This window comes from Dasypus novemcinctus, chromosome 17 (genome assembly GCF_030445035.2).
Source record: "Dasypus novemcinctus isolate mDasNov1 chromosome 17, mDasNov1.1.hap2, whole genome shotgun sequence".
NCBI lineage: Eukaryota > Metazoa > Chordata > Mammalia > Cingulata > Dasypodidae > Dasypus > Dasypus novemcinctus.
In genome coordinates, this window is record NC_080689.1 from 4594821 (window position 1) to 4622404 (window position 27584).

Consider the following 27584-nt stretch of genomic DNA (forward strand, 5'->3'; position numbering starts at 1 on the left):
AAGGAAGTGGGTGTGGCTAAGTGCAATTGGAGATTCATGTGTGATGGAAATGTTCTGTATCTTTATCAGTGTCAATTTCAGTTTCATGATTGCGATGTTGGACAAGAAGTTATCAGTGAGGAAAATGGGGTAAAGGATATATGGGGTATTTCTGTATTGTTTCTTACAAAGCATGTGAAATCACAATTATTTCAAGATTAAAATTTTAATAAAAATTCAATCTTATTTCTATATTTTAGTAATGAACAATCTGAAAATGAAATTAAGAAATTCCACTGACAACAGTCTCAGAGAGTACAATACTTGGGGATAAGATTAACAAAAGAAGTCTTAAAACTGGTACACTGAAAACTATAAAACACCCTTGAAAGAAATTAAAGATGACTTAATTAAAATAGGCCCCAGATTGAGCTACAGATTCAACACAATCCTAACAAAATCCTAACTGGCTTATTCAAAGAAATTGATAAACTGATTTTACAATTCATATGGAAATTCAAGGGACCCAGGATAGCAAAACAAAAAAAAAAACCCCACCTTTAACAAAGTTGAACGACTTACACTTCCAGATTTCAAAATTTACTACAAAGCTACAATAGTCAAGACAGTGTGGAAAAAACTGAGTAACCAGAAATAAATCCTCACATTTATGGCCCACTGATTTTCAACAAGGTGCAAATTTGAAAATGCAAATCAAAACCCCAATTAGATACCACTTCACACTCAGTAGGATGGCTGTAATCATAAAGATGAACAATAAACGGTGAGAATGTGGGGAAATTGGAACCCTCATACATTGCTTGTGAGCATGTAAAATGGTGAAGGCACTGTGGAAAAGTTTAGCAATTCATCAAAATGGTGAAAGTTGGAGTTATCACACGACCCAGCAATTCCACTCGTAGGTCTACACCCAAGAGAAATGAAAGCATATATGTCCATGAATAGCTTGTACACAAATGTTTACAGTGTTAGTCTTAAGAGCTCAAAAGTAGAAAGAACCCAAACTCCATCAACTGATAAACTTAAAAAACATGGTATTACAATTTATAAAACGGAATATTATTCACTAATACTAAGAATGAAGTACTAACAGCCTACATGGAGATGAACCTTAACATTATGGTAAGTGAAAGAAGTCACAGAAGGCCAAATATTGCATGACACGTCAGAATCGGCAAACCCAGAGACAAAAAGTAGATCAGTGGTTGCCAGGGACTGGGGGAAAGAAGGAAATGGGAAGTGATTGTCAACGGGTATGGGGTTTCTCTTGTGGATGAAATTCTGGAATTAGACAGTGGTGATGGTTGCACAACTCTGAATGTATTAAAAACCACTGAATTTTTTACTTTAAAAGGGTGAATTGTATGATAGGTGAACTATATCTCAATAAAACTTGTTTAATAAAATAGGGCACTGCATTATAAAATACATTTTAGAGAGATTCTTATCAAAGTTTTTAACAAAAATTGTAACATTTAAATAGGTATACAACAGTTACTGAAAAAAATTCCATCGTTTCCCCTCTACCAGTGAAAAGTAGTACATACAATAGACCTTAGCGATACTCTGCAAAAATGACCAGGACCAGTGTGGAATCCTCACCATCTAAAGTGAACCTTTAAATTAAGAGTGCTCCAGACACCTTGATTGCTCTAACACCAGTTATTCTTCAACACTGAAATATAGTTTGAAACTTGGATTCAGATTTGCTCCTCTACTGTATCAAGTGATCAGAATAAAAGTACTGACACTAAAATTCTTCAAGCGTTTCCTGTTTTCACTTTGCTCGCGACAGTGACCCTCGTAGTTTCTGCTTGCTTCATCCCTCCCACCACTCATCTGTGGCTTCTGCTGGGTTAATTACAGGGCCAGGGGCACAAGCTCCGCAGCCATGTTTGGCTGCTCCTTGGACTCCACCTGCTTTTCCACAGGGACTTGTGCAGCGGAAAGGCAGGTGATCCAGATAAGATGAGAGTGCTTTTGTATGATTTGATTTGATCCTTTGTGGATCCCAGAACCTAAGGATGTAAGCTCACACAGGTTCTTTTACATCACGAAGAGGAGGCTGGCCTGAAAGTGACGCCAGGAAACAAAGCGAAAACAGTCAACAGATGGAGGCAAAGAGCCCCAATAACATAATCTGAAGCTAAAGTTTTCAGGTTTTTTCCCATCTTTCAGTGCAAATGAAGCTTGTCTTCTCATAGGAATCAAAAACAATTTACTTTAAAACTAGCTAGGAGAGACTGAATAAAAGAAAAAATTTTCACCTAAACTTGTCAATAAACATTTTCTCACCAGGGACCATGCCACTGATTTTATCAATGATATCAGAAACCTTCAGAATATTTAAGTTGCACTATTTCAATGAAGAGTCGGGTTTGACAATAACAATCTTTCCATTCTTTGATTTTTACAACAATTCTCAAAACATATTTATTAGATGCACATACTTTTTAAGTTCTTCTAAACATAACTCAAAGCAAGAGAATCTTTTATTTACTTTATACATATTCACAAAAGAATTTATCCATTTTCTCCCATTTTCCATGGAGGGAAAAACTGGCCCAATCAAACAGATACAGCAAAAGGTATGTTTCCTATTTTAGCTTTTCTGTATTAATGACCAGAGAAAATCCTTTGTTCTTTTCATCTTGGATTCACCATAGTAGTATTAATATCCTTTTCTTCCTCTGAATCTTGATCTGGCATCCAACTGAAAATAAAAGTATAATTAAATCAAACTTTGTACAATCTACTTTATTAAACACAATTGTGGTATGAAAGAAGTAAAACAGCCCTCAGGTACAGTCAAAAATCAACAGAGCTACCAAGCAGAGAATTTTAAACTAGATGGCACTGAAAACAAATGTTCCATTTAAGGTCAATCATCAAGGATTTTCCTTTCAAGTAGAGTCTGCTCTTAATCCAATTTACGTTCATGTATAATCTTCTCCTAACAAACAACTTTCTCATTAAGTTTTTTTTTTTTAGGTAATATTCAAATGTATTTGATTTTTCAATAAACAGCAACTGAGAGAAAGGTAAAAGCTCTGAAAAATGTTATGTAACACATAGTCATTTGGGGATCAAAAGTCCTTAAAGTGAATGGCCTACTCACAAGTGACAGCGTACTCTCTGATTTAAGTCTCATGGTGCAGCCATGAGGAGAGAAGAGGTGGAAGGTCCTTATATCAGTACTAAGAAACACAATTAAAAAAAAAACTTTAAACACACAGGAAAATAATCAGGTAAGATATTCATACTACGCAGGAAGGGCAGATTCAAATCTCCCATCTCACCTTCCTTCTGGGGCATATGCTCATTGTTTGGAATATTAAGCAAAATAACCTGCACAATTTAAGTTATTTATAACTGAAGTTCCATTAGTTAAGTGTTATGTGACTCCACTCATTTTGGAGGGCTAACAGTGCATCTAGCAGAAGGAGTTAAAGAATCTATTAGTCTATTTAAAAAGTTCCCTAGACTGCTCTTTGCAGTGTGGAAGTGTAAGTGCTATGATGTATTTCGAAATGGTGAGGGGCACTTCTACTTTTTATTCAGGATTTACACGTTTCTGTAGAAAGTAGATAAACAAAAATTTTAAAAGCATTCTGACTTTTTATTCTTTTGAGATCAAAGACTGAGCTTTAGGAAGGGAATTACAGGGAGTCTTGTAAATTTGGAGTCATTTGATATGATTATTACAAAAATATTATTTCCTACACTACTATTCTCTGTCTTCTCAATTGTCTAAATATGCTTTGAATTCTTGATAAATCTAAAGGTTTACATTTTACATGGGAAACAAAAGTGAGGGAAGGCAAGAACCACCCCCCCCCACCTTTTTTTAAACTATAAATGACAAGAAAACATGGCAGAGAAATCTGTCACTTGTGAAAGGAAACAGAACACGGCCAAACTTAATTTCACCTTACCTCCTCCCTGTATCTAGCTGGTTGGCAAACCAAGCATACTCCCGTTCTTTGCCTCCTGTACCATAGATACCCTGAACCCTACACTCTCCTGTTACAAAAGGGAACAGGTTTGCAGGCGCTTCCTAAATAAAGAGAAGCAGGCTCAGGTCCAAGCTATTGCTTTCTTGAGTTACTCATATTTTTTATTTCATACTTTACTTTTGCACAGAGAAGGTCTGTCTAATTCAATTTCCATTCCACGTCTTTTTAGGTCTTTCAAAGAATGCTAGTGCAGGAAACCCAGAGATTTGAAATGTCCACTTAGATCCCATCACCCCCAAACTCCCAATGCAGATACTGCCGTCTTCCCTAGGCATGTGTACACAGAAGGCGTCAGTGTGGACACCTGCGGCCTCCACCTTACAGGTCTGTGTGGAATTGCCAAGAGCCTGAACCCCAGGGCCCACCAGCTTGAATCCACTGCTGTTTGCCAAGACTTTCTTCTCACACTTTAGAAACTCCCGAACTTCAGCGGCTCCTAGCACAGTGCCTGAAGATTGGCATGATGATGCTAGTTATTACTGGCTATTACAGTAGCTGCAAGCATCCGTGCTTCCTAACTCACTGGATTACAAAATACTGTCTACGTTGTTTTTTCCAAACGATATTGCTGCAGTCTAACTATTAAGTCACTCACACATTTAAATCCATAGAGCTCATTTTTAGCATAAGTTTCTGAAAGTCTTAAACCACTTACCATTGATCTTTTACATTCGAAAAATGAATTTTTCAAAGCTTTGCAGTGTCCTTCCTTCAAACATTGCCGAGGGGTTTTTCCTTCCTATGATACATAAAACATAAAATAAATACCTGGGAAATTTTCTCACAAAATACAAAATAACTGTCCTGCAAAAAGTTATTTTAAAAAAAGTTCAACTCAGAAAAATGTAAATTATTTAAGAAATAGTTCTTAGTTCATTCTGAATGTTGATACATAAGGAAAAAAGGATAGGATGAAAAAATTCATAAAATAACTTCTGGGCATTTTCAGGGGGCTCTTGAATTCTTGAAAACACTAGTTTCCATGGAATATTTTTCTTTAAAATGTTTTTATAAACACTTGGAAATGGGTATTTTCATCGCCTGTGAGGAAGAAAGGGAAAGAATAAAGTTGATGGTAGCACTAGGGTTTCTTCAATGTTACTGAAGCTCTTAATCTAAAGAGCTCCCAAAAGGAAGAAAGTAGTGTTTCTATTTGTGTGAGAGAGAGAGGGAGGGGGAGAGGAAGGGAGAGGAGGAGAGCTGGGAAGTCCGCACGCCTGAGCAAGCGGGTGGGCTGCAGTGGGGGACAGGAGGTCTCTTCTCAAGGGTGGCCTCAGGTGGCTTTCAGATCTCCAGTTTTACCGTCTCATTCAAGCAATCTTACCACCAACACATCTCCGCATTTCCCCACTCCCAGACCCTCACAGCCAACTTCCTTATTCTGAGAAGTTCAGTGAGTAAAGGAAGGAGGGAAATGACAAGTTACATATCCCTGTGAGGGACCTGCCTGGGCCCCACTGTAAAATTAACTCATTGTTAAGCAGCGAGGGCTCCAAAGGAGGCTTCAAAAGGGACACTGGGCCAAACAGACCCCGCCTCTGTGACCACGCGAGATGCTGCTGTCTGAATATTTACAGGACAAAATGCTTATTTCTGACTCTCCACAAATGTCTTTCTAAAAAAACTATGAAAATTAGACTTGATAAAGTAATAACTGAAAAACAAGGAAAGGATTAGGATTTAGGAGTCTTTTTTTCAAGGTGAACAAGGAATAAATATTCTACTACTACATCTACTACATATGTCTTCATTATCCTAAAAGATTTTGCACAAATCTACTGCCATAAATTTAACTTAAAAAGTAAAAAAGAAACCTGACACATGGACGCATTAACAGAAAGTACATTGCACAATTCACAGAGGCAAGATTAAAATTTAATTGTAGTAAAACAACACTCCTGACCTACTAATTTGTCTACTAACTAAACCTGCCTTCACAAGGACTAATTTATGAAAACAAATGTCAGAATAGTCCTAGGTTAATTTAGTGGGAGGATAAAAATTACAAAGATGTTCTCTGCCTGCACAAGGCAAGACCGGAGAGAAGAAGTAAACAAGGAAATGCTAACTGACAATATAAGCACCATCACTAGGTGTGGGTAAGGCCGGTGGAGACAGGAAAAAAGGCCAAAGGTGGTTTCCTGGGACCATAAATATACAAACCATCATCTGGAAAGAGTAAACTTCAGTGTTTCCAATCACTTAGTAATGGCATCAAACTGATTTGCAACGCACAGAATCACAAACCTGACATTATTAACATTAACCAGAGAAATAATAATAAAAGTTTAAAAAATACTGTTCATGAATATCAGCCTCATTCAGAGCTTGACAATATAAAGGAAGATCATGAAGCCTTCCTCCTCGAGTGCCAATGTAAAAGGAGTCAAGCAATAGCCTTTATAGTGTAACTTTATAAAGCTCAAAACAGCCAGGATTAAGAGTCCTAAAATAAGAACATTTTTAGTGTTGGTACAAAACACTGTATTTTGATGCTGATGAGGGAGGCTAGAATACAATGTAAATAGAAATGCCTAGGGCATTCCCGCACCGAGAAAAAGGTAACACAAATTTCATTTGCTCTGTGTAATCAGGTATTTCCCCAGCAAGGAAGCGCCCAGCCTTTTTTTTTTTACAAATGCCAATCCCAGTCTCCTAGTTTTCTCATGAAATAAAGCTCCAGGGTACTAGCTCTGTGGTATTCTTGCTCAAGGAATCTGCTCTCAGCCACTTTCAAGTCTGTATCTGCCTGGGCCCTAGGGTGATTCCCATCTTACATTCCTCCTGAACTCTGCAAGGAGATCTGCTGAGCGGGTGTGCTGTGCAGGTGAACAACTGGTGGCAGACTAAGACTGAAAGCTGATCGCTTGGAACCCTATTTACGGTGCTCCCCTTTTCACAACTTCAACCTGTACAGCCAGCTGCCTGGTGGAAAGCTCCGTCTGGACACACCAAACCTAACAGAGAAAGGTCAATTCAGCGTCCTCCCTACCCCACTGGCACATGGCACAGGCGAGTTGTCCTGTAATATCCACACCTCCTTCTCGGCTGGGCAGGGGGTTGGGCTACATTTCCCAGCCTCTCTTGCAGCTGGGCATGGTCATGTAAGTTCTAGCCACTGGCATGGGAGAAGGAATTGAAGTACACCGATGCTCATTATTCACCAATTGTATCTGCAAATCTGCCTATTCACCAAAATTTCTGTAATCCTCAAATCAACACTCATGGTGCTTTCGCAGTCATTTGTGAATACACAAGGAGCGGTGAAAAATTTTAGTTGCCCAATGTGCATGTTCCCACGGGAGGGTGGACAAGGCAATGGTCTGCCTTCTTGTTTCAGGTTCATCTGTAAACAAATGTCTTATCCACGGTATATTTAGATCCACACTTTTCACATTTTTGTCCTTTTTGTTGGTGATGCTGTTGTGGAATTTAAGAGAAGTTTAATTATTCGAGTATAGAGAGGCCAGGACTCAGGAATGATTTTGAGACGGAAAAATGGTTTATTGACGGCCGGCCGGACTCGGGAGCTTTCTGTTTGAATCCCGAGCCCGGAACAAGATTTTTAAACGTCTTTTATACAGAGAGGAAAGGCTAAATCGTCCCTTTGTTTCAGTTCTCAATAGGCTTCAATTAGCATATATCTCTTCCACATCTTAGGTAAGCTTTTAGCAAGGACTCCAGACATTTTAGATAAGCCTTGGTTTTTGCATTTCCCCTAAATACTTAAAGTTTATAGCCCTTGCTTTGTTAAACATTTCCTGGGACTGGAGCCTGCTGGTCTCTAAGAGCAGGACTGCAGCCTCTTACCGTTTCACACCCACAAGTCAAACAACTTCGTTATCTCTGAAGAGACAAAGAGCCTTCCACCCATAGCCCACATCATTCCTCCTCTTTGTCAAAGTTTACTTGCTAAGCTTTGGCATAATTATTGTTGTAGCTATGAGGTGGATGACTGTTTGTTGTCTTGACTGATTATTTATCAGTCTTTAGTACAGCATCAAGGACCGTTTTTAGAAGTTTAGAACTTTTCATTCTGGACAGCAGAATCTTGGGCAGGGGCCTCTCGCAGTTATTCTGCTGCCACTGGCACTCACGTGGATTTCTAGTCAGGTTCCAGATCCATCTATTACTTTTATTTTACTCTTAAAGAGTTTACACCTTTAATTTAAAAGGGGTGCTGAAGGGAGACGATCTCTTTTCTGTAACTGCTTTCTGCTGGCTATGGGCTGTAGTCATTGCTTAATAAGGTGTAAAAACTCTTTATTTTAACTGGAGGAAGATGGATCTGGCATTCTGTACGAAGTTGGATGAAGTTTTCATATGGTTAATAAGATGTTCACTCTGAAAGAAACAAACTTAATTAAAAATTTGGAATACTCGTTTTTAAAAGAGGACACATTGGATTACAGAGATAGACAAGATTAGATGCCTATAAAGATGGCATTCTTTAAAAGCTGGTGGGAACAGCATATATATATTTTTTTTAAGTTATCTATCTTTAGAGAGAAATTGCAACAGACACTTAGCTTTGTCTGAAGACACATTCTAAGCTGTTCAATGATTGACACTCATTCGCTCTGTCAGATGCTCCTGGTGAACTGGCACTCTTTGGGCAACTGGCTTCACTCAGGATTAGAACACTAATTTGGAAATACTCTTAGTTTTCACTTGTGGGAGTGATTAGAACTACAGAATAAAGATTTTTACACCTTGGTTTTTATTGTACAATTTCTAGCAATTTTGACTTGTTCAATAGGTGACTCACTATCAGCAAGCAAGCCTCACTTTTGCTAACTGAGACTGGCTGAGACTGCCACCTTATTCTATAGACATGTTATTAACTGTTTAGAAAATGATTTTACCAGGAATTTAACATGTCTAATATACTTCTGCACTTGATCTAAAATAGAAAAGATAACATTACAATTATTAGGCATATATTTAGTACAGGATAAAAGTACAGCACTTAATATTAACTAATGTATTACTTAATGCATAAGGATTCAGAGTTGCTATTATTAGTTTTGAGTTTCAGGTTTGTAATACTTTACATGTTATCTCTCCATGAGAGCAGGCCATAATGCCAATTGTGTTTAAGTTTTACTTACAGTCTCTTGGTATCATGGCTCTACTTAGCATGTTCTTCAACGCAGTGAGCAAGTTGCAGCATCTTTTTAGTATTTTAGAGATTTTCCAGTATTTTACTAGCCTGGTGCATAGTGCTCTCTGGCACCATGGAACAGTGCCAGTCTGGAGGCGATATCCATTGTACACTTGGCTGTACCAAGTCATTATTGGCTGCAGGAGCTTGAAACTGCAATATAGTTTCTATCAACTTCAGGAGCAGAACCAGAGACTGATATAGCACATATTTTTAATTGAGGGGTCAGTGACCAGCCTAGCTAATAACTCACATGGAGAGGCCACCTGTAATGTATACAAGGCCTGGTTCGAATGCACAAGAGTTTGACAATGTTAAAGTTTATTTTTTGTTTTATATATATTTTAAACAACTTAACGCAATACATATATTAAATGACTATTTACTTACACAATTTTACTATGAAGATAACAGTAGGTGCTTTACTTTAGTAATAGAGGAAAAATATTATTTTTCATTGTTAGAATGAAAACAATTTTTCCAATAGAATCAAGACAACTTTTTATTATCATTTACTTAAATGTGTATTTTGCAGTGGCTTTCAGACAGGTTTATTATCATGAAGTTATTTCTGCTACTAATACTAATTTAAGTTTCTTTAGTTAACAATGGCTTTTACAACTAGAACTATTTAAACATTTTCAGTTTGGAAGATGTTTTACAAACTCTTTATAATTGACTATAACTGCATTGACTAGACACTTCATGTTTAAATAAACTTACTAAATTACAATTACTAATGAAAGAAATTTACTCTTTATTTAAGAGAGCATATCTACAATCTTTTTCTTTTAGCTTAATTTCACCAATGTGAACTTACAATTTTCACTTACAATTTTCATTACCGTAAAGATTTGTACATATGTTAATTTAGTTTATAAATTAACTATGGGAGATTACACTCAAGTTAAATAAAATTGAAACTATAATAGTTTATGCAAGGAATGTTCTCTTTTTCTTTTACAGGAAGCTAAAAACTTTTTTTTTTTTAAGTTATGAAAATTATTAATTTAAAAGCATAACTGACTACCAGGTTTTAAAACACATGCATACTGACTTCTAGGTTTTAAAACACATTACACAATTACTTAATTTTTTAAAATCATAACCCAGGAAAGATCTCTCCATAGTTTTTATGGATTTTCTTTTTCTTATTGAAATTTGTTAATAGAGCTACTAATTACCTTATTTTGTTGGAAAGAAATCTTCTGGAAGAAAATAAGGCTCACTAGATTGTGGAGAAGAAAATACTTTATTCTCAATCTTGCAAGAAGGGGCGCAGAGCCAGATATGGCTGGTGCCCTGAACAAAGAAAAATGACACAATTTATACCCTTAAGCTTAGCATGCAAGCTCTTCCTGTTTTTCTATAGATTGGATACTTCAGAAGTTACAGCTTATCTGAGATTTAACTTTCTTACGCAAAAGTTTGATTTAACTGCTTCTTCTATCACATTCTAACTATTTTAGTTTTTACCTGCTCCCCCCCTTTGTCAAATAAGGAATAGAATTTAGTGCTGAAATGGCACCGACTTAGTTAGCTCCTTCTTGGGCATCTTTCTACTGCCCATAGGACTGGCTTAAACTGGTCTCCTCCACTGCTGTCCAACCCGGGAGTGGGAGACTGAGGCAGCAGGCCGCCGGGTTACATCAACATTTTTCTTCTGTGAAAATTAACTTAATCTTTGTTTTGTTTTTTTTCAATTTATGGCTGACAAAGGTTTAAACTGGGAAATTACCAGGCAAACTGATTCTTAATTTTTTAGCTTAGTAGATAGGTTTAATCTGCCACACCTAGTCTTGCCTTAAAAGCTCTTGCAAAGAGGAGGCCCTTTCCCAATTGTTTCCATAATCAGATTTTTATGACTTTTTTATCCTGCTTAGTTTAATTTGGGCTTTAAGAATATTTATAAATATAACTGCATATTTAACTTTTAACAATTTGAGCAAATAGGCAGACATGAACAGTCTGACACAACAACATGACTTTAGTTACTTCAAACTTTTCAAAGACTTCTGAAACTCTTCTTAATTTGCACTATGACCATGCAGTTTACCACAAGAATTTTCTTTTTTACTTAATGGATTGTAATAACTAAAATGTTTTTAATGCTTTAGCACTATTGTTTTAGAACTTTATATTTTACCTTGAAATTAGCAGAATTTTGGATAAGCAACAAGATTAGTTTTATATATATTTACTGAGGCTATTTGAAGCCTCAGGGAGACAGACTGCTTTCTCTCATGAATTGCCACTCTTAGGAACACTGACTGTCAAGGCAGGAGACTTTTCCCCCTCTACCCTCCTTTTGGTTTTGGAGATAATAAAACTCCAGTGGTCATTTAACTTTATTCTATCAGGCAGCAATTTATTTAGTTTACACTTGAATTCATGAGAGAAAGGGTTACTAATACTAGAAGAGGAGACAGTGATGTCCCAGCTCTTCTCAATTATGAAATAACCACAGGCAAAGGCAAAGGGCGAGGTTAGGCCTGAAGCAACTATAAACAAAGGAAAGGTTAGTGTAGAATTTACACTTAAATAATAGTTTCAGGCTAAATTCACCCAGCTATAATCTCAGTTATTGTCTTTCTACTGTTTTACAATATAAATGCATTTATAAATGATTTTAACTCTTAGTTACAGTTTTTATTAATTTTTTTAAAACTTATTAATTTTATAACACCTTTAAATACTTTTCATTTAACTTATAACATATTAAATGAACTTAACTATTACTTTAATTTTTTTTTTAAAGTGAAAGAATAAATCTCTTGCAGTTAGTTTGAAATAAAAGGCTACTTTTCAGGATTTGATTTCTAGAACATAAAATGTTCTTTTAAAAGAGGTAAGACTCTTCTTCAAACATTGAGGATATGATGAGGTTAAAGCACAAGAAGCTATTGATAAATGATTTTTTTTATATATTGATCTTACTCAATTTAATCATAAAAATTTCCCTTCCACAAACCTTCTACACTTTCAGTATTCATTCAGGTTCTGTCCCACACTCTACTCTTTCCAATAATCAATCATTTTATCTTAGGACAAAATCATCTTCTGTTGCCTTAACAATAAAAACACACTCCATATATCCCACATACTAAGTTACTAGGCAAACTTCTTGCAACATATAATTGCCATTAATACTAAACAAGTTTGTTAAAATAATGAACTTTTCTTCACTTTAAATACTTAGTAGCATGTAATACCAGAAACAGTTTTTTTGGAAGCAAGTTGGCAGGGGAGATTGGCTGCCGAATAAGTTTGTTATAAAATTGCCTTTTATTATTATTATTATCAATTCAGTTTTGTTAAATAATGACTTTCTGCAATTAGCCACTTAAATACCTTAAACAATGCTTTGTAAAACTTTTATAATTATTTATACCCTTAATACAAAGTTTACCTTCACAGAACACATTCTTTTACTTAAGGTTACTACAATACCTTCTAAGAACCTGAGCAGAATGCAAACGTATTTTGGCTTTGACACCCTAAGGAGGGAACTTTACTGCATTTATTCTGATTCTGCTTTTCACCTCCTTCACTTCCCCCCCTTCCAGGCAGTCGGGTGCACAACAAACAGGAATGCGGCTTATGAATAGAAGGGTGGACTCACTGGAAAGGGGCAAGCCGCTCCCCCCTTTCCAGCTTTCAGCCAAAATGGGCAGACAGAACCTACTCAAATTTGGCAACTCTCCCAGGAACCCAGCCGCCCTGACTGGGACATTCCCAACAGACTTGGGTGCTTGGCGCGGACACAGATGGCCTCCAAGCCCCGGCAAAGGGCCAGACCAGAGACAAGACACCAGAACATGCACAAACATCTAGACTCCTCAGCTTTTGCCCTAGAATCATTTTACCCCCTTGCCAATGGCAAGGGAGGGCTCCAGCTCAGCTGTAATTCTACTTCATGTAAGGACACAACTCCAACACTAACATTGAGCTGACACAGACAGAAGCACAAAGGTCACTAATCTGACTCACAAGTTTATATATTTATTTTCACCACGGCTGCCCCCACAGCCATCACAAACCTCAGAACACTTAACATTTGGTATAAAGCAAATTCATTCACAAATTAGCACCATAACAAAAGATTTCAGCTAGACTTTTCCACTGTTTAAACTTTACACCCAGACCAAGCTCTACAAGCCGATCCATTTTCCTGTAACCAAGTTTTGTTTTCCTTAATCTAGACCAATTTCCAGGATATTAGGACTCGAACCTATAAATACCCTTCCTATTAAAATTGAGACTCCACTCCTTTAGTGGATATAAGACCAGTACCAGATTCTAACATGCAGTTAGACAAACCCAAAACACCAGGGCTTTTCCCCGGTTTTCCTCCTTTTCCCAAGCCTAGAGAGAACGGCTTCCCCCCAGCCTTCTGGGGCTACTAGGGTTCTCTCGGGAGGTGATCAGCCTCCCCTTCCTAGCAATTAAAGCTAGGGCCTTCTAGACTCTGCTCACCCGGGGAGTCTTACCTTCTTCCCTGTTCGGAGCTCTTTTTCGTTCCCAGAATCTTTCTCTTCAGACCTTCCATTGCCCCTTGATTTTGTCGGGAAGATTCTGGTGGAGCCCACATCTTTTCTGGATTAAATTTAATCCAGGGGCGCCCAGATTTGGGGTTCACCCGAGTCCTCCCGGCTTCCTCGGGGATTTGGAAGGGGCAGCAAAATGCTACCGTCTCTGGCCTTCATTTTTGTCCCTTCACGGTCGCCATTAATGTTGTGGAATTTAAGAGAAGTTCAATTATTCGAGTATAGAGAGGCCAGGACTCAGGAATGATTTTGAGAAGGAAAAATGGTTTATTGACGGCCGGCCGGACTCGGGAGCTTTCTGTTTGAATCCCGAGCCCGGAACAAGATTTTTAAACGTCTTTTATACAGAGAGGAAAGGCTAAATCGTCCCTTTGTTTCAGTTCTCAATAGGCTTCAATTAGCATATATCTCTTCCACATCTTAGGTAAGCTTTTAGCAAGGACTCCAGACATTTTAGATAAGCCTTGGTTTTTGCATTTCCCCTAAATACTTAAAGTTTATAGCCCTTGCTTTGTTAAACATTTCCTGAGACTAGAGCCTGCTAGTCTCTAAGAGCAAGACTGCAGCCTCTTACCGTTTCACACCCACAAGTCAAACAACTTCGTTATCTCTGAAGAGACAAAGAGCCTTCCACCCATAGCCCACATCAATGCCACTGCTTAAAATAGCCCCCAAGCATAGCTACTAGGGAGAAGGCTGTAATGTGCCTTACAGAGAAAATAAGTGTTAAATAACCGTTGTTCAGGCTTGAGTAATAGTGCTGTTGGCTGTGAGTTCAACATTAATAAATCAACAATATATATCAAATAATGTATATATAAACAGAAACACACATAAAACAAGGTTATATGTTGCTTAGTTGATGAAAACGTGGTCAGAAGCTCACCCTGCATTTCCCCCCAGGAGCAGTCAGTGTTTGCTAATTCAGTGTCGGCAGCAACTTTATAAACCACAAATAGAGCAAATAATGAAAATCGACCATAAAACTTCTGGGTTGGTGCTTAAAGGAAAAAGCTCTGTCCTCCTTCCCTTACTCCATCGTGTTCCTAGGCCTGATGATGTGGGAGCCAATCTTGGCCCATGTCTATGACAGCAACATCCCATCTCCCATCCCAGCACCTAGTACCATAAGACCAATGGTGTCCGGGCTCATGGAATACTGAGCAGAGCCCTATTTATAGGTGAGAGCACAAGAAAGAATTCTCTATCACGTTTCAGCCGCTGTTATTCTGGGACTCTGTAATACGTAGCTGAACCTATATCCTAACTAATACACTTCCAAACTTTTTTGCCTTCTGAGGTCAAGATCAGTGATTCCCAAGCATGGCTGTGCCCAAGACCCAACCTGGGAAACTTGTAACCTACAGCAGGTGGGGAGGGGCAGCAGCGGCATCTCTACTTCCAGGTTCTGATAAAGAGCTAGCAGGCCCTGAAGCTATTCATGACCGCTGAGGTTCCTTAGGCAGAGTTCAACCCTGCCCCTTCTTGAGCCATAAAACCCCAAGTCCAGCCAAACAATACATCTGTGATCTGCTCTTTTCTTGCTTCTCCTTTCCAGATCCATTGGAGTGTACACCCTTATCAACAAAAATTCCTTAACTATCTCCCATCACAGAAGCTAAATAGTCAATTATGCTGAATTCTTCCCCAGAATAAGGTGCTGCAGCTTTTCAGGTGGCTTACAAACTAGCAAGAAGCGACTGCATTGCCCATCTGCCGAAAAATCAGATTAACTTCTTTATGAATTAGCTAAGGAATCAAAATCTTATAAACGATGTGGCTATCAGCACAGGCACATCACAGCAGCACTTCCCTTGTCTTCAGAGTCCCTGGTGAGAAATGGTGGTCTACAGCTGCCAGGGGCACCATCCAAGAAGGTAGGGTATCAGACCTGTAAAGTTCCATGTTTTGCCTCACTATGGCCCATTTTATTCAGATAAAGTCCCCATTTGGGATAATTTAGCGCACACTGTAAAAACACTTCCATTTAGGGCACTGTTTACAGCCATCAAATTCTTCTACTTCTTGAACAAAGCTGGCATCATTCTCAGTGGGGGAAAGCAAAGCCCATGCCAAGTTTCCTGGTTGCTATCATTTTTGCAACCAGAATCATCCTCCACTTCCTTTCCTCAGTCCTACTGTGTGCTTTATCCCCTCAATTACTCCACCACAGCCTTCCTGATTCTGAATGTCAAGATAAAATCCAAGCTCCTCATTTTGATACACAAGCTCCTTCACACTTGGCTGCAATTTTCCACTCAAGCCTTCTGTTTTGCTTCCCATGTTCCAGATCCCACAGGTACTAGCTTGTCCTGACCCTTCCACAGCAGCCTGCCTCTGCCCTCGCTGTTCTTTAAGATTCCCCACTCCACTCCATACCCTCAACTCCTTTACTTGATAAATTCCTACTCAACTGTCAAAAGCTCAGTTCTGATGTCACTTCCTGTGACAAGTTTCCAAAAGTATCAAGCAAAATCATTTGTCTTCCACTGGGCTCCCAAGGTATTTTATACCTAAATCTATCCATTAAACATTTACTAGTCACACAGCCCTTATCACAAGAATTTAGCTCCTTTTGTGTGTATTTCTTCCATCAGACCAAGCTTGTGTAGGCTGTGACTCCGATTCATCTTTGGTGTCTCACACCTGCTGGCCACATGACAGGCACTTTAGAGGGAGTTGGCTGAATACACAAACTTGAGAATAAAGCAACAGGCGGGGAGCAGCTACGGAAAATGGGAGCCTGAAGAGGAGACTTCGGTTTCCTCGTTTGTGTAAGGCCTCAGTAATCTCTTTTAATAATAGCTCTTAAGTTTTACTAGACACTGGGAGGCCAGTCTGGCATTAATTGCTAAGTTATTAAACCAGACATAAATCCTGAGTCAGGAGAGGTACTGCTCTAGCCTCACTGTGGATGTCTATTCTTGGGCTGTTTTTCTTTGCAATGTGATCAACTTTCTGAAATTACACTCCCAAGTGGCAAAAATAATTTCACATAATTGACGGCTTTTCTCGTTAGGCCCTTGCGCCTTACCTGGGCTTAAACCCGAACCCAGTCATTTCTGAACCTCACAGCATACTGATTAGCCCCGAGACACCTGTGACCGTGGTGAGGGGCGGGCGCAGGGGAAGACACAAAATACCCAAACCATGGAATGTAAAGAGCTGAAACTCGGAAACGAATTAAAACCAACTCAAGGTGAATACAGGATACGTTCAGTTACAAGTGAACAGAAAAGGAAGAAAATACTGGCCAATACACTGTAACAGGTGTATAGAATGCTCTAAAATAATTCATTTTACAGAGCCAAATTTGCTAGCGCGCAAGAAACCTGTCCTGTTTTCCTCAGTTTCCAGAACCTAAGAGTAACAGCCATCAATAAATGCTTCTTGAACCGAAATAGTTTAATTCTCACACACACACAAACACCCGACAGGGCGGGTCGCGTTATCTCCAATTTACCACTGGAGGGAAGGGGGCTCTGGCGGACAAGTCAGCGGACGTGCAAGTTCCGTCAACTGCGTCTGTGAGCTACACCCCAGTCTCTCGCCGCCCCCGCGGGCTGCCGGAGTGCCGTGGCCAGGGCCTGCCCCGATTTGGCCGTGCTACCTGGAGCACACAGTCGGAGAGCAGCAGGCAGGCGCCCAGGTCCTCCTTCACGCCCGCGCACGCGCTGCCCTCCGGCTTCTCCTCGTAGTACCGGGGCATGGTGAGCTCCTGCACTCTAACAAGGGCCGCGGCGGACCCAGCCGGAAGTTGGCTGCAATCACTTCCGGCGGCTGGGGGGCGGGACTACGGGGCGCCAGAGGCAGCGCGCGCGCGCCGGAAGTGGGCAGGCGTGACGCGAGCGCGCCCCGGGCGCCGGCTACGTTGCGGGAACGGACGGTGGCGGCGGTGGGGCGAAGGCGGCGCGGTAACCCGGGCCCGGGCGGAGGCCGCGGCGGGGCGGAAGGTGAGGCCCGGGGTCTCTCGCGCCGAGTGCCGTGTGCTCCCGCAGCTCGCGGCCCGGGGGTGACCACAGCCCCGGACCGGCTCTTGTGCCCGCGGGTGGCCTTGCGGAAGAAAAGGAAGGAAGCCCAGTTAAATTTGAAATTCAGACACACACAGTTTTGTGTGTGAGGCTTGTCCGGAATACGGTGTGGGGCACACATAACGTCAAAAAAGTATTGGTTATCTCCTGTTCAGCTTTAACTGGGCGCTCTGCGTTTTATTTGTGGGATCTGGCCGCCCTGCTCGCGCGCGGCCCTGGGCTGCCGGGGGTGGCTGGGCCCGGCGAGGCGCTGCCGGCGTCCCGGAGGCCGGCGCCGGGGAGGCGGGGGCCGGCTGCGGGGACGCGGGGCCCGGAGACTCGTCCACCGAGATCTCACGCTGTCGTTCCGTCTGCTGAGACATTCGGGGAGTCACACACGAGAGATTTGAGCTTTGCTTTGTTTTTACCAGAGTCTAGTCCGTGGAGCTTGCGGCCCAAGAGCTGATGGGCCTGGTAAAACCATTTTCTAATGCATTTAAACAAAGGCTTTTTCTTAAAGGTGTGGTGAAGCCTCAGAAATCTCACAGGCAAGGTTATTTATTCTTCCTGGTTCTGCAGGTCCCATGTGTGTGAAACACTTGGACCTGGCGTAGGTGTTACTTCTGTGTAGTGCTACCTGTGCCTGAATGCAGTGAGCGGTTCTCAAGCTCCAAATCAAGTGTCAGAACCATCTCTTGTGCTACTGACCCCCTGCTGTTCTCGAGGATTGGAGCTGAAAATTATACTGCTCTCCCTGCTCTCCCTGCTCTATAACTAGGAAAAGGGTTGTGAGTAGCCAACAGTTTCTTGAGATTACTTGTAAAAGAGATTTTCTTCTTCTGTCTAGGAAGATGTTACCAAGTACTTCAATGAATTCCCAAGTGCAGGGGAACGGAGCCTTGAGTTCCAGGGATGCAGCAAGACATACAGCTGGAGCAAAACGCTACAAATATTTGAGAAGGCTTTTTCGGTTTCGACAAATGGACTTTGAGTTTGCTGCCTGGCAGATGCTCTACCTGTTCACTTCCCCACAGAGGGTTTACAGAAACTTTCATTATCGAAAGCAGACGAAGGATCAGTGGGCCAGAGATGACCCTGCTTTCTTGGTTCTGTTGAGTATCTGGCTCTGTGGTAAGTGTTAATTTACCTGCAGTAGAGTTGAACAAATTGACTTTTTAAGATTGGATTTACATCCTGAGGGTCCTTTGTTATTAACGTTTTGGGGGTATTGGAAGCGAAGTCTCAGAAATCTCACAGGAAAGGTTCTATTCCTCCTGGCCCTGCAGGTCCCAAGCAGATGGCCAGAGTAAACTGTCACCTCAGGACTTTGGAAACAAGGGACAGAGTCACTCCATGCATTTAACTACTAAGCTAAATAGAATGATACCCAAACGCCAAGTTACTGTGAAAAAGAATCTCAAGATTGGAGATTGCATTTCACAATCAGGCAGACCCAGAGAGAGAGTTCTCCAAGTGTGGAACTTTTAAGTTTTCTGTAGTGTGGTGAAAGAGTTCTAACCACCATTAGGATGTGGAAGTGTGTAAGGTTTTTGTTTTTCTGCTTCAACTCAAGTTAAAATAGGTGAGTACTTTCTCTGTTCTGGGACTACCATGGTGAATTAACCAGACAAGGACCCTCCTCAGTAAGCTTCTGTGTTCACTGATGGAAAGCATTACTACATCAATTTTATATTGTACTTCTTGGGTGTTTTGTTTACATCTTACCTCCCCCCCCTCCACTAGACTGGGCATCTGGAGGGCAAGGACTACCCTATATCCCCAGAACCTAGCACAGTGCCTGAATGAGTCTTGTAAATCTTTCTTTCAGTGTCCACTATAGGATTTGGCTTTGTGCTGGACATGGGATTTTTTGAGACAATAAAGCTTCTCCTTTGGGTTGTATTCATAGATTGTGTAGGCGTTGGTCTTCTTATATCAACTTTAATGTGGTAAGTACCATAACTTTATTCAGATACTGCTGTAGAACCTCCTTTCTCTTGCTTCAGAGATAGTGGCTGATGGAAATTGAAATCGAGATTGAGGGATTGTGACTGCCAATCTGGTGTCAGGACATCTATCAGAAAATAAGGAATGGTCTATATTGTCAATGTACAGAAAGTAACTGACTAGAAATAATAATTCTCTCAGACTAACTAAATTTCCAATTTTGCAAAAATGCTACACATTTAGCCTGCTTTGCTTGTTTGGATGATAGCACAGTTTTTCCTGCATTTGTCAGTGGAGAGCACTCAAGGTTATCCTTATAGATGTATAACATCTGGAGAATTATTTCATGAAATCTTACCTTGGATCTTTGGCATTAAATGAAGTGCTCTTGAAAATAAATGTTCTTTTTTAAACTTTTGGTGCCTGCCTACTCAGAATAAGATCGACATGCCCTCACACATGGGTGTTTTCTTGGAAGGGTTCTCAGTCTTCATTTGCCTGGGGTTGGTTAACAGTGGTGGTGTAAATCTAGAATTTGGTTTTTCAGTTCTCTCACAGATAAAGTGCTCCTATGTGGATAGCGAGCTAGGTGAAGGGGATTGGACATAGTGATTTCAAGAGGCCCAGAGAGTGAGTGGAGTGAGAGACCTGTCTCAGTGACCTGGGCTTAAATGCCATCTCTGTCATTCACTGTGTGGCTTAATCTCAGTTTCTTCTTTTGAAAAATGGAACTAATAGATAACTTTGTGGAGTTTTTGAGAAGATTGTTTTATGAAAAGTACATGGCACATAGTATATGCTCAATAAATGGTAGCTGTTATTTAAAAAAACAATCTGAGACTATAACCTCTGATGACATCGTTTTACTTTTCCTTCATAATTTCTGTTTAGTATAGCACAGGCTCTTTATGCACTAGGTAGTCAATCAATGCTATGCCTGTAATAAAAAATTCTAGCATGTGGTCTAAAATTAGTACTAATTTATGTCAATTATTCATTATCAAAATATCCACAAAAGATGCATGGTATATGGTATATAAACAAATTTGAATAAATATGGCTTTCAAGGAATTACTTTAGTTTGTGCCAAGCATTCTGCCAGGTTTGCAGTCTGGAGGCACAGAAACCAGGTCATCCTGGAGTTTAGCACCTTTAGCATGAGTCTTTTGCAGTTTGAGGTAAATAGAAAAGGGCTGTGTATTTTTGAGCACCTATATCATTTAGTGAGGTGTGTGAGGGACTAGAGGTAGATATGATTACTGCATGTAATTTTGATCATCCCCAAAGCATCTTAGGAACCAACATGAGGGGATGCTTTAGGGGGAGAGGAGATAGTTGATTCCTGGTACCAAGAATTGGAGGGCACATGCATCAAAGTGTGGAACAGCATGCAAGGTCTGGGAGCAGAGGGTGACAGTGAATGACTGGGGAAGACATGGGACTAGAGAAACTGGCCTTGATACAATTCAGGGGAAAAAATTTGACTTTTTCTCATAGGCTGCATGTGTGCTCTGGGGGCGGGGGTGGGAGAGAGATGGGAGTCTCATCGAAAACTTTGAAGTAAGGAAACTTTCAAATTTGTATTTTAGGAAAATTTTAGGTGGAGTAGAGGAGTTGCAGAAGTAGATACAATTGCAGGAGTCTATGTAAGAGGAGGGGAGCCCCAGAATAGTGCAGTGATAGAAACAGGAGAGGGACGGATCAGAGAGCTTCCTGTGATAGCTGGGTATGCTGTGGGCTGGAGGCAGCCATGCCTCCTTGGGGACAGCCTGCAAGGTTTGGCTTAGGGGGCTGAGTAGGTGGCAAGTGCAGATGAAGAATTCCAGGTTGGCCATGTTGAGTTCAGGTTCCTTGAGAATTTAATGGAGGTCAAGGTTCAGTAGACATTGGGATAGATGGCCAAATCTAGAGACAAGTCGGGGCCATGCTGAAGACATGACTGGCATTAATACGGAGGTGGCAGGTGAAAACCAGTTGCCTTTGAGCTCTCTCAGAAGGGATGTCTCAGGACAGAGGGACAGCTATGGCAGCAGAATGACCAGAGAATGGTAATTGTCTTTGGTAGTGAGCTGGACACTTATTTCATAGTTTAAATGGCACATGTTCTTGGCTAAAGGGAAGTGTGTTTATGCTAAGTTCCAGTCTGTTCAAGTGAAGCAGTATTTTTGTTTTTTGTGTGGTTTTGTTTTGTTTTTTTAACATTTTCAGAAAACTAAGTGCTGGACTGCTATTAGTACTGCACCATACTCTTTTTCTATTTTTTTTTTTTATTTCTGTTGTTCTGTTTCCACTGTGAGAATAACATTTTCTTAACTATATCCTTGAAATGAAACCATACACATGAGAAGTACATTGAATTTCCACAGACGTGTTTATATTACACACGGATTTTGTTGCGTTATATTTTTTTTTTCTTGGAAGACCTACTTTTCTCTTGGATATTTTACTTTTCATTCATTCATTTTTTTTAAGATTTTTATTTTTTATTTATTTCTCTCCCCTCTACCTCCCCGCTCCCCCACCCCACCCCCAGTTGTCTGCTCTGTGTGTCCATTCGCTGTGTGTTCTTCTGTGTCTGCTTGCATTCTTGTCAGCAGCACCGGGAATCTGTGTCTGTTTTTGCTGCGTCATCTTGCTGCCTCAGCTCTCCACGTGTGCGGTGCCACTCCTGGGCAGGCTGCGCTTTTTTCCGCACAGGGTGGCTCTCCTTGCCGGGCGCACTCCTTTCGCATGGGGCTCCCCTACGCGGGGGACACCCCTGCGTGGCAGAGCGTTCCTTGCGCGCACATCAGCACTGTGCATGGGCCAGCTCACAACGTGGGTCAGGAGGCCCTGGGTTTGAACCCTGGACATCCCATATGGTAGGCGGATGCTCTATCAGTTGAGCCAAATCCGCTTCCCTGTTCTTCGTCGTTTAACTGAACAACTCATAGACCCTGCTGTGGAATTTTGACATAAACTCGAGTAAGTGTCTTTATGGCTAGATAACTCATGGCCACACTTTCCTTCCTGGTTCATTATTTCCCTGACTTTCCTGGGGAGGGGGGAGCAGGTCTTAGACCTTGGATCTGTTCTTTGTCTCCACTCATGCTTATGGTTGTCTCATTCGGGCTCATGGCTTTAGATACCATCTACACACTGACAAATTGGGATCTCTCCTCTGTACTCTAGAATTGTATATACAACTTCTTATTCCATATTAATAGGCATTTTCCACCTCACAGATTCTGCACTTCTTCCTGCCAAACCAGTCTTCCTGCAGTCATCCTCACCTCAGCCAGTGGCATCTCCGTCCTTCCGTTTGCTCCAGGCAGAAATCTTCCAGTCATCCATGAATCCCCCCCACCCCACATCCAGTCCTCCAGCTAATCCTGTGGCTCTACCCTTTCAACTGTAGTATATTCCGTAGCTCCCCACCTCCATATCCACTGCTACGCTGATTCGTCTTTAATGTGAAGCATCCTTCTAACTAGTCTCTGCTTCCACTCTCGTCTTCTCCTTTCTTGTCTCAGATCAGCAGCGAGAAGGGTCTTGCCAGAACATTGTTAGATACTTCTCATCGCTCCACAGTGACTCCACCAGAATAAAAGCCAGAGGTCTACAAGGCTCTGTAAGATCTGGCTCCTTGTTTCTTTTTCGATTTCATTTCCTGCTACTTTTTCCTGCTTAATCCAGGCACACTGGTCTTCTTGCCATTTCTCAAACACACCCAGTACCCTCCTACCACTAGGCCTTTGTACTTGGACTGCTCTCTGCCTAGTAAAGCTTCTCTTTCCCGAGGTAACTCCCATCTTTGTCCTTGGGGCTTTACCCAAATGTTTCTTTTTTTTAAATTAATTTATTGGTAGTGTTTTTATTTTTATTTTTTATTCATTTTTAAAAAATATTACAAATGTTACTTTCTTAGGACCATCTGATTTAAAATCGTATCTCAATTTTGTATTCTCTGCCCTTCTTTACTGCTTTTTTTCCTCCATAGTACCTCTGATATGTATTGTTTCTGTTACTTTCAGTCTTCTCCTTCGATTGAATGCAGGGCTTGTCCTGTTTATGTGTTATTTCCAGTATTTATAATAGTGCCAAGCACACAGAAATTGGTCAGAAAATACTTATGGAGTTAGCTGTATTGTATTATGGAAGAGACTTAATTCTGCTCTTCAGGTTCATCTCGAACAAGCATTTGGTGAAGCCACAGAGCAGAGACTATGATGTGGAGTGGGGCTATGCCTTCGATGTGCACCTGAATGCTTTCTACCCGCTCCTGGTCATCTTACACTTTATCCAGCTGTTTTTCATCAACCGTAAGTAGAAGTTCTACACATTATCAGAATTCTATGTGCATTTTATGTGCTGGTAAAGAGATTCATTGTATGCATCTTTTCTGGCAGACGTTATCTTAACAGACACATTTATTGGATATTTAGTTGGAAATACCTTATGGTTGATTGCAGTTGGCTATTATATCTATGTAACCTTCCTAGGATACAGTGGTAAGTAATAAAAAAAATTTTTTTTTTCTGATAAAAAACCTAATGGGGAGGGAGAAAGTTGTTGGTCATACTACCAGCTTACCTTTATGGCACATTTAAAGGTACTCTCCTGAGTATTTCATGTGACTTATTTAATCTTCTCATCAATTATATGATACAGGTTTACTTGTCCCCATTTCTCAAATGAGGAAACTAAGGCACAGAGAAATTAAGTAGCTTGCCTGTAGTTATACAGCTAGAAAGTAGCATGACTGGGATATGATGAAACTTAAGTCTGTTTGAAAATGAGGCAAAAGTAGGATTCAAACAGGTTTTAATCCTGTCTGGTTTAACCACTGTCTGGTTCCGTAGATGATCATACATCAGGCCTAGCTTTTTTAACAGAAGACCCTGCCTCCCATTGTTTGTGCTCACTGACTGCTCTGTGTCTGTCTGTTGTGTGCTTATCTTCTTTTTAGGAGGCACCAGGAACTGAACCCCCAGGCCCTCCCATGTGGGAGGGAGGCTCCCAATGGCTTGAACCACCTCTCCTTCCACTTGTTGTTTGTCTCATTGTTCCCTTGTATCTTTTCTTTGTGTCATCTAATTGTGTCAGCTTGTAGTATCACCTCACCACGCCAGCCTATCATGTCAGACTCCTGTCTTGCTTGTCTTTAGGAGGTGCTGGGAACTGAACCCGTGGAGACACACACACACTCCCGCCCCCCCCCATGTGGTAGGTGGGTGCCCAACTGCTTGAGCCATATTTACGTCCCTAGGCCTAGCTTCTACTGACCTCAGAACACATTTGCAAAATTTATTTTTTCATGGTTTTATTTATTCTCCCCTCCCTCATCTGCACTGGCTGTCTGGTCTCTCTGTCCATTTCCTGGGTATGCTGTCTGCTCATCTTCTCTTTAGGAGGCACCAGGAGCCAAACCTGGGATCTCCCACATGAGAGCCACCTCAGCTCCCTGCTTTGTTGTGTCACCTTGTTACATCATCCTACTGTGTCAGCTTGCCATGCCTGCCTGTCACACCAGCTCGCTGTCTTGCTCATCTTCTCCAGGAGGCACTGGGAACCAAATCCAGGACTTCTGTGTGGTAGGTGGGAGCTCAATCACTTCAGCCACATCCGTTTCCCCAAATTTATTTTTAAATCCTGTTATCAGTTCATTTTTCTTAATATGAATGAGGAACCTATTTACTCATTCATATTTTAAAATATTCTATGTTAAATAGAGCTAAATAAAACCAATCTTTTGATTTTGGGCTTTTTTTTTTTTTTTTTAGTTCTTTTGTTGTTGTTTTCGATAATTGGGATTTTAGTGTAAATAGACACAGTTCTTCCGAATGATTGGCTCCCTGGTCAGAGATCTGTTGTCTCTCTCCATGTGAGATTGCTTTGTCAGGACCCCTCACATTGTGACACCTTGTTTTGGGGATCGGAGTCCTTTCTATAGTTCCAATAGGATGTAACATTTTCTCTTCAGGTTTCTGAATAAAACTGTACGTATCTTAAAGTGTTTTAAATTGTTATTAGAACACTGCAACACTGTGATTTCTCTAAGTGAATTTTTGAGAACACTTGTGGGAACCACCTACAATGCATAGCTGTTGCTTTGGGAGTACAGTTGAGTATTGGTTTGGGAATTTCCTCTATAAGAAAAATTCAAGTTAGAATGCATGGGGGAGGCGGATGTGGCTCAAGCAACTGGGCTCCTGCCTACCACATGGGAGGTTCTGGGTTTAGTTCCTGGCGCCTCCTAAAGAAGATAGGACCAGCAAGATAGCAAGCTGACAGGATGGGCTGGCACAGTGAGCGGATGCAACAAGATGACGCAACAAAGACACAGCGAGGAAACACAATGAGAGAAACAAGCAGAGAGGTGGCTCAAGTGATTAGGTATCGCCTTTCCACGTGGAAAGTCCCAGTTTCGGTTCTCAGTGCCTCCTGAAGAAGATGAACAGAGCAAACAGAGAGCACAAATGGGGGTGGGGGATAAACAAAAATAAATCTTAAAAAAAAAATGCATGGGGTAAGAACCCACTAACTAAGCAGTGAATAAGAAATAAACATGGATTTTTGGAATCCAATTTCACATTTTAGAGCTTTAGTTCTTTCCTGACTTGGGTGCTAGTGGAGATCTCACCTCAAAGTGGGGGTGTAATGACTTTTACCAGTGGGAAGTCTTAGAATAACATCCCTCTGTTGGTACTTTTAAGATGGAGGCTTTGGAAGCAGCCACAAGGTTTAAGTTCAGTACTTATTTTATTGGTATTTATGGTGTTTGCCCCTCACTCTTAACATCCCTTAGTCCTGGGTTTGCTTCTCCCTCAGTTTCATGCTGCAATAATTCCTTTTGTTTCTTTGGAGCTTTAAGTGTGAAGGAAGCGACCCCTAAGAGTAGTATAATTTGAACTGTATGTGGCATTGTCTTACTGATTTAAATGATTTCCTTTTTGGGTCTGTGTGTTGTAGTAAGAGCTAGTTTTCAGAATGATATTGGTCTTATCAGTGTCCTTTTTAATTAATTTGGATTTGTTTCTTTCCCAGCATTGCCATTTTTGAAAAATACAGTAATTCTTCTCTATCCATTTGCACCTCTCATTCTCCTTTATGGACTGTCACTAGCACTTGGATGGAACTTTACCCAAATGCTGTGTTCTTTCTACAAGTATCGAGTGAAGTGAAAAGAAAAAGTAAAAATACTAAAGCTTAACTATGATAACAGTATTGGTAACGTGGTGGAAATTTCTTGTAAAATTTGTAAATAAATTATCATTGTAGATATCTTAAAGGTGTAAAGTTTGCATATTTGAAGAAAGACATGTTAACTAGTACATTCCTTAAAACTAATGAAATGCACATTTCTATAATAAATATTTTTAAGCTAAAGCATGCAGTTTTTGCATTTTAATATTTGCACATAAGAAGGATATATGGGATACTAAGGGCATGGGGAGAAGAGAAATAAATGCAAAGCTTGTGAATATAAATCAAGCATTGTTTGGAAGGAGAGGAGAATGCCACTTGGAGAGCATGGGGCTCACCAGGTGTCTCCCTGACTCGCAGACAAGGCGCAGCCAGCCTGGTTTCTGATGGACTGCCTTTTAAACATTTATTGAGACCACACAATCCCAGTCTACGTTTCAAAGGCCGCCTCACCCTATAATGGGCCTCAGGAGTCACTGCACCGCAGGCCTTCCAACATCCGTGACAGCATTTCCTATGCCCCAAAGAAAACAGAACAGACTGAAGTGGCCATGGTGGTTGCTCTAGCTTTGGAAACTGCTTGGTGTATGTAATATATGTAAGAGCATGCATTCCCAAAGTATGCACAGTCTATCTAACAGACTGAACACCTATAGGATACTGATAATTCCTGTCTCAACAGAAAAGCTTTCTCTCTCTTTAAAGACTTTCCAAA

General features: G+C 40.7%; 2 protein-coding genes and 1 long non-coding RNA gene across 9 annotated transcripts in view; 1 reads left to right on the plus strand and 2 right to left on the minus strand.

Annotated features, from left to right (window-relative positions):
• Nucleotides 1-189: 189 nt before the first annotated feature.
• The window catches only part of MGAT4A (alpha-1,3-mannosyl-glycoprotein 4-beta-N-acetylglucosaminyltransferase A), a 183045-nt gene continuing 155650 nt past the window's right edge, over nucleotides 190-27584 (minus strand). For all 4 annotated transcript variants that reach the window (XM_071208722.1, XM_071208719.1, XM_071208720.1 and 1 more), the window contains 2 exons: nucleotides 4672-4755; nucleotides 190-2713 (listed from right to left, as the gene is read on the minus strand). In XM_071208722.1, the coding sequence (XP_071064823.1) occupies nucleotides 2672-2713; nucleotides 4672-4755 (126 nt within the window). In that variant the 3' untranslated portion in view covers nucleotides 190-2671. The remainder of the gene's footprint in view (nucleotides 2714-4671; nucleotides 4756-27584) is intronic.
• LOC131273915 (uncharacterized) lies at nucleotides 7497-17304 on the minus strand. The gene is made up of 3 exons (XR_011646065.1): nucleotides 17191-17304; nucleotides 10365-10482; nucleotides 7497-8360 (listed from the first exon to the last, which is right to left on the minus strand). It is a non-coding gene; the product is annotated as an uncharacterized lncRNA (long non-coding RNA).
• UNC50 (unc-50 inner nuclear membrane RNA binding protein) lies at nucleotides 17566-27052 on the plus strand. Of its 4 annotated transcripts, none has more exons than XM_004474372.5 (6): nucleotides 17566-17680; nucleotides 18585-18868; nucleotides 19566-19686; nucleotides 23846-23985; nucleotides 24073-24174; nucleotides 26711-27052. In XM_004474372.5, exons 2-6 carry the CDS (start codon nucleotides 18589-18591, stop codon nucleotides 26845-26847), a joined length of 780 nt encoding a protein of 259 aa, XP_004474429.1. In that variant the 5' UTR covers nucleotides 17566-17680; nucleotides 18585-18588; the 3' UTR covers nucleotides 26848-27052. The 4 variants fall into 4 exon arrangements, with proteins under 4 accessions (XP_004474429.1, XP_071064829.1, XP_071064830.1 ...); XM_071208728.1 differs by lacking the exon at nucleotides 26711-27052 and adding an exon at nucleotides 25075-25427; XM_071208729.1 differs by lacking the exon at nucleotides 26711-27052 and adding an exon at nucleotides 25075-25429 and having other exon boundaries at nucleotides 17577-17680; nucleotides 18589-18868.

What these genes read in the sequence shown, in the direction of transcription:
- UNC50 (XM_071208728.1), top strand. Translation starts at nt 18,589, where the DNA reads ATGTTACCAAGTACTTCAATGAATTCCCAAGTGCAGGGGAACGGAGCC. An exon ending in GTTGAGTATCTGGCTCTGTG is followed by an intron (nt 18,869 to 19,565) that starts GTAAGTGTTAAT and finishes TCTTTCTTTCAG; the next exon opens with TGTCCACTATAGGATTTGGC. An exon ending in CCAGCTGTTTTTCATCAACC is followed by an intron (nt 23,986 to 24,072) that starts GTAAGTAGAAGT and finishes CTTTTCTGGCAG; the next exon opens with ACGTTATCTTAACAGACACA.